Source organism: Argentina silus, assembly GCF_951799395.1.
Source record: "Argentina silus genome assembly, chromosome: 18".
Lineage (NCBI taxonomy): Eukaryota > Metazoa > Chordata > Actinopteri > Argentiniformes > Argentinidae > Argentina > Argentina silus.
Window position 1 is genome coordinate 11,118,327 of NC_139672.1, and position 4,944 is coordinate 11,123,270.

At 48.9% G+C, this 4,944-nt stretch overlaps 1 protein-coding gene across 1 annotated transcript in view; it reads left to right on the top strand.

Moving 5' to 3' along the window:
• The first annotated feature begins 1,213 nt into the window (after positions 1-1,213).
• Positions 1,214-4,944, top strand: part of phlpp1 (PH domain and leucine rich repeat protein phosphatase 1) — a 58,292-nt gene continuing 54,561 nt past the window's right edge. Inside the window, exon 1 of the mRNA XM_083689535.1 lies at positions 1,214-3,132. Coding sequence (XP_083545661.1) covers positions 1,476-3,132 — 1,657 coding nt within the window. The 5' untranslated portion in view covers positions 1,214-1,475. The remainder of the gene's footprint in view (positions 3,133-4,944) is intronic.

Consider the following 4,944-nt stretch of genomic DNA (forward strand, 5'->3'; position numbering starts at 1 on the left):
CTTTGGACATGTGAAGCCTAAAAAAAAACGGTTTATTTCATTGAACCTTAATTTATACAGCAAGTCCCATTGAAATACCTCTTTCACAAGGGGGACCTGCTGAAAAATGTATTTATTTATTCATTTGAGCTATATCTTGATAACCTGCCTTCAGAGTGAAATTGATGTGTTTAGGGGTGTTTCACCCTAAAGTTTTGTCCACACTCATACCTTAAAGAGGGCATCATCATCTAAGGAGAAGCTCCACTAGGTGGCGTCAGATAACAATACAACAGAACAGCACAGAAAATCGGTCAGTCGGCGTGGCCTTGTGAAATGGCGTCCTGATGAGATGGTGCTCAAGTTATTTGCCTCGTCACCACTAGTCCAAGGGGACTCTCATGTAACATTCCGAAGCTAACTTATGCAAATACAAGTTGTAAAACAATAAATGAACAAAGAAATTGGCAAAAAATAGTATAGTAGTATAAATAGTAGGCTACAAAAAACATGTGTAATTCAATCATTTTGCATTTTGAAACAATACAAACTGTGTGTCTTCAATGGTGCTCTCTGCGTACCCATCAGAATGTCTGCTCATGTTCATGCTTTCACCTGACAATATCATTTTCACGTAACTTGTGATAATAAAAAAAAAAAAACATGAATTGTCCATTCGACATATCAAAACAACTCATGAGGCCCTGCGTGATTCAGTTGGTAAAGCGTGGTGTTGGGGATGCTTAGGGTGTGGGTTCGATTCCGCGTGGGACCATATATATATATATATATATATATAAAAATATATGCATTCACTCTTAGGCTCCTGTCGCTTGGGATAAAAGCGCCTGCTAAATGGCATATTCAGTAGGGGCGGAACCTTCAGCTTCATGCACATAGAAATGTTGCAAACTGTCTAGAACTCATCGAAATTACAGGGAGTTGTAATTTCTACACTTTATAAATCTATTTACACATTTTTGAACCTTGCCCCCTCTGTCGGATGTTAATAGCACTCTTCTTCGGGAAATGTAGTTGTTTTACCTCCGTATATCAATGTAAAAGGCCTTGTAATTCAACTACATTTCCCACAAGGCTATACGTTGTTGTGAGCGCCCCATCTTGTGTCACCTCATGAATATATATCGCTCTGTATTTGCGTAAGAGGTCGGCCGACGTTCATTTCTTATTCTACCATAGTATTTTGGTCTAAATGAGACACACAGGCGCGTCTCCGCCCTTGTACCGATCTCTCACTTCGAGTCCGACCTCTTTTTTTAGCGGATTTCCTCGGTTAAAATGGTTTCGGGAAAGGCGTAGGAGATTCCAACTGGAACAAGAAGGCAAAGAAGTGGATGAGTAGCGGCACAAGTACACCGCCCAACCGGCGGACATTTACTGTATTGTGTTCGTATAATCGCGCTTTTTTTTAATGTAGAGGGGTAGATGTTAAACCGAGTACGCACTGTGATCTAGGGTACTTTTCATTTGCCAAGATGGAAAGTGCGCGGGCTGTCGTTGACGACGGACTGGCAGATGGAAGTACGACTAAGTTTAAGAAGCCTAGCGGACTGTCTGTCGCCCAGGGGACGGCACTGGATGATGGCGGTGGACATTTGGCAGGCTCTCGTGTAGATGTTCGAAATGGGAATAACCTAACTCAGGCTACAGTGGGATCGAGCGCTGCGAAGAAAAGTCTTGGGACCACAGTTACCAATGGCCGGAGCGCATCCAGCAACTCCAACCCGCTCCTGTTGAGACGGAGGCGGCTGAAGAGAAACCTCTCCACCGCAGCTGCAACCACTGCCACTTCAGCTGTCACCTCCGCCTGCAGCGCCAAAATGAACTCGGCCCTCTCTTCTGCGTCTTTGCATACTCGGAGTCTGGATAGGAAGACATTGCTGAGGCATCGACAGAACATGCAACTGCAGCCTTCAGACCGAGAGTGGGTGCGAGGGGATCTGCACAGGGGATCCGTACATGTCCACGACAGACTCACGCATTCATATCCTAGGCCAGTGCTGTGCACGATGGATACCACTGCCGGCGAGATGGCGCTCCGTCTGAGCAAACTCTGCAGTAAGTCTGGCTCTGTGTTGCGCATATTTTGTAAAGATAACCTAAAGACGGATCAAAACGGCAACTGTAATGTGAAGTATGCATACAATGATAATCAGTGCAAGCTGGATGAAAATGGTAGTATCAAATGCAACCATATGAGCTCCCTGGGACCTACAGAATTCAGAGGCGGCCTACCGGACCAGCCGAGTGACAGGTTGAGGTTACTGCTCATGGAGAACGCCGATGAGAGGCAAAAGCAACAGGAATTGGATGCAAAACTTTTTACTCCGGACTCAGAGTCACAAGACAATATAACCCGCTCACTGTCGGATTTAAATTGTATTTCAAACCTGGATACGGCGAATGATGACGATTCAGAACATAACAGGCTGAACGGAGTGGACAGTTATGGGCTAAATTCAGGTTCGGATGTGGAAAGCAGCGCGTTCGATGATCTCAGCTCCTCGGGGGCCCGGCTCAGTGAGCACCGGGACTCCCTCAGCGATGACATGATCCTGGGCACAGACGCGTCCATCCTGAGCCCCACATTTGACAGCGCGACGGAGGGCCACGACACTTATGGCAGCTCCTCAGACGAGCTGGAGCTCGACTGTCCCACGTCAACCACAAGCATTGACCCCGTTCCCAAACATATTCCCAATGGCATCTCCACTGTCTCTGCCAACTACAAGCTTTGCAACGGTGGGCATTTAAACGACATGACAGACGATACGGGGGCAGGCTCGAACAGACTCGAACCTCTTAGTCTGGGCAGTCTGCCACCCAGCAGCAGTGGAAGTTCATTGTCCAGAGCCTGTTCGACAGGTAATACACCCGACACTCAAGACACTGACAACTGTCAAGGTGCTTCGAGAGCAGGGTCGGCGGGCGACCAGGATGGAGACCTGTATGATTCCAGTCCCACACTTTACGTTCAGCTGCACGGCGAGGCAGTCAGGAGGCTCGGGCAAGATGAGAGGCCTCTCCAGATACAAAATGACTTTCTCTTCAAACTTGGATTTAAGGACCCTTGGCGCGTGCAAGAGGAAGGGATGAACACCGAAATTGGCTCCCTGCTACGTTTTTACGCAGGTAAAACGTCACTAGTTGAATTGCTTTCATGAGATGGTGATTTATTTTTTATTGTTTGTAATACCAGACTTTGGTTAACATGCTTTCACAGGGCAAGCTGAAGGGCCCTCTGCTCAAGCGTGACCTTTCAAGCATGAGTCATGTATGAGTGCTTTATCCCTCTGCGCAATTAACTTTGTGGTGCGTGAAAGTGCGTTGGTATTCCGTGATTCGAATAAGAGGCCGACGTATATTTGACAGATGTCCTCCTATGATGTTTGGAAACTGGTGTTGGTAACTGTTGCTTCATCTTTTTTTATTATTTGCCTCTGGCATCACATTCACACTGCATTGTAATAACACTGCAGTAGGACAGCTCCTGTTTCATGCAAGAAAACATACCCAACGCTTTTAATTTGCATACTTGTCAAGCCACTTAACCAGTCGTTTTGTTTTGTTTTCAGATGTGTACATCTGAAAACAGATGTGTACAATAGCCCTACATCTTCTTATTCTGCAGCATGAAAGCAAAGTCTAACACCCGCAGGTTCAAATAATGCCCTGAAGTTGGAATAGAGCAGCCCCACACCCACATCCTCTTCCAGTTGTCAACGTTGACCTTTGACAGGTACAGTAGGTGAGGTGAGTGAGTGTAGCAGACCAGACTCCAGGCATGTGACTAAGGATAGACAAGTTTTGGCAAGGTAATTGTGAAAGACAGGAATACTTACGCTCACCCAACTGTTACAAAGCCTATCTGTCGTGTACAGGCTTGCAGACCAGGCCTCGCTCTCTGACTGTGTGTGTACTAGCATGGGTAGGACAAGGACGGGCGGGGTTGGATGGAGGGGGCGGAGGGGAGGGAGGGAGGGGGGGGGGCGGGGTTTTAACTTGGGCAACTTGCTAGAAGGGACATAATTTAGATTTTGAGCATAGTTGTTTGTTTTTGTCTCCTCCCTCCACCCCCTCTCCCTCCCTCCCTCCTTCCCTCCCTCCCTCCAACCGTCTTTTGTCGAGCCGTGGCAGCACACTGGGCTCCCATGGACATGCATGACATCGCCACAAAGCCAATGGCCGCAACTTATGGCGCCCCCCCCCCCCCCACACACACACACACGGGCCTTGTTCCGGCTTCATTATCATCCAAATGAAAAGCCCCCCCCCCCCCCCCCCCGAATGCTTGTGTGGGCGGATGGAAGTGGGGGGGAGCTGAGAGGATGGGAGGGGGACATGGAGGACGGGGGGGGGGGGTGTTGTTGGTTGTTGTTTTAGGGGGCGGGGAGTATAAACCCCCCCAGTTATGTAGAGGGTGAGTCAACTCTGGTCATTGAGATGCAGCACCCCCCCTCCGCCCCCTCCTCTCTTCGTTGGTTGGCACTGGCCAACCTGGCTGTCACGCGACCCGGACCGCCTGCCAAGCCTGGTTCTGCCCTGCCCCGTCACAGCGCCAGGAAGCTCTTTTTAGATTTCATTCATTCGGCCCCTCACCGCCGCCGCCATCATCATCGCCTGCCACCTCTGCCGCTGACAACTGAGGTGGTGTGTTATTATCACAGGGGGGGGCGGGGGGGGGCCAAAAACGATGATGAGCCAAAAACACAAATTGGGTCTGTTTCAATCGACCGGCGTCAATATGAATAGACACACACACACACACACACACACACACTTGTTGAGCGGACCCATGTGAATGTGTTGGCCTGGGCCATGCCTTCTAAATGGCATGGTACATTACTGTAGATATCAGAGCTTAGCCTCTGTCTGTCTGGCTGTCTGTGTGTCTGGGTGTCTGGCTGTCTGTCTGGCTGTCTGTCTGTCTGGCTGTCTGTGAGA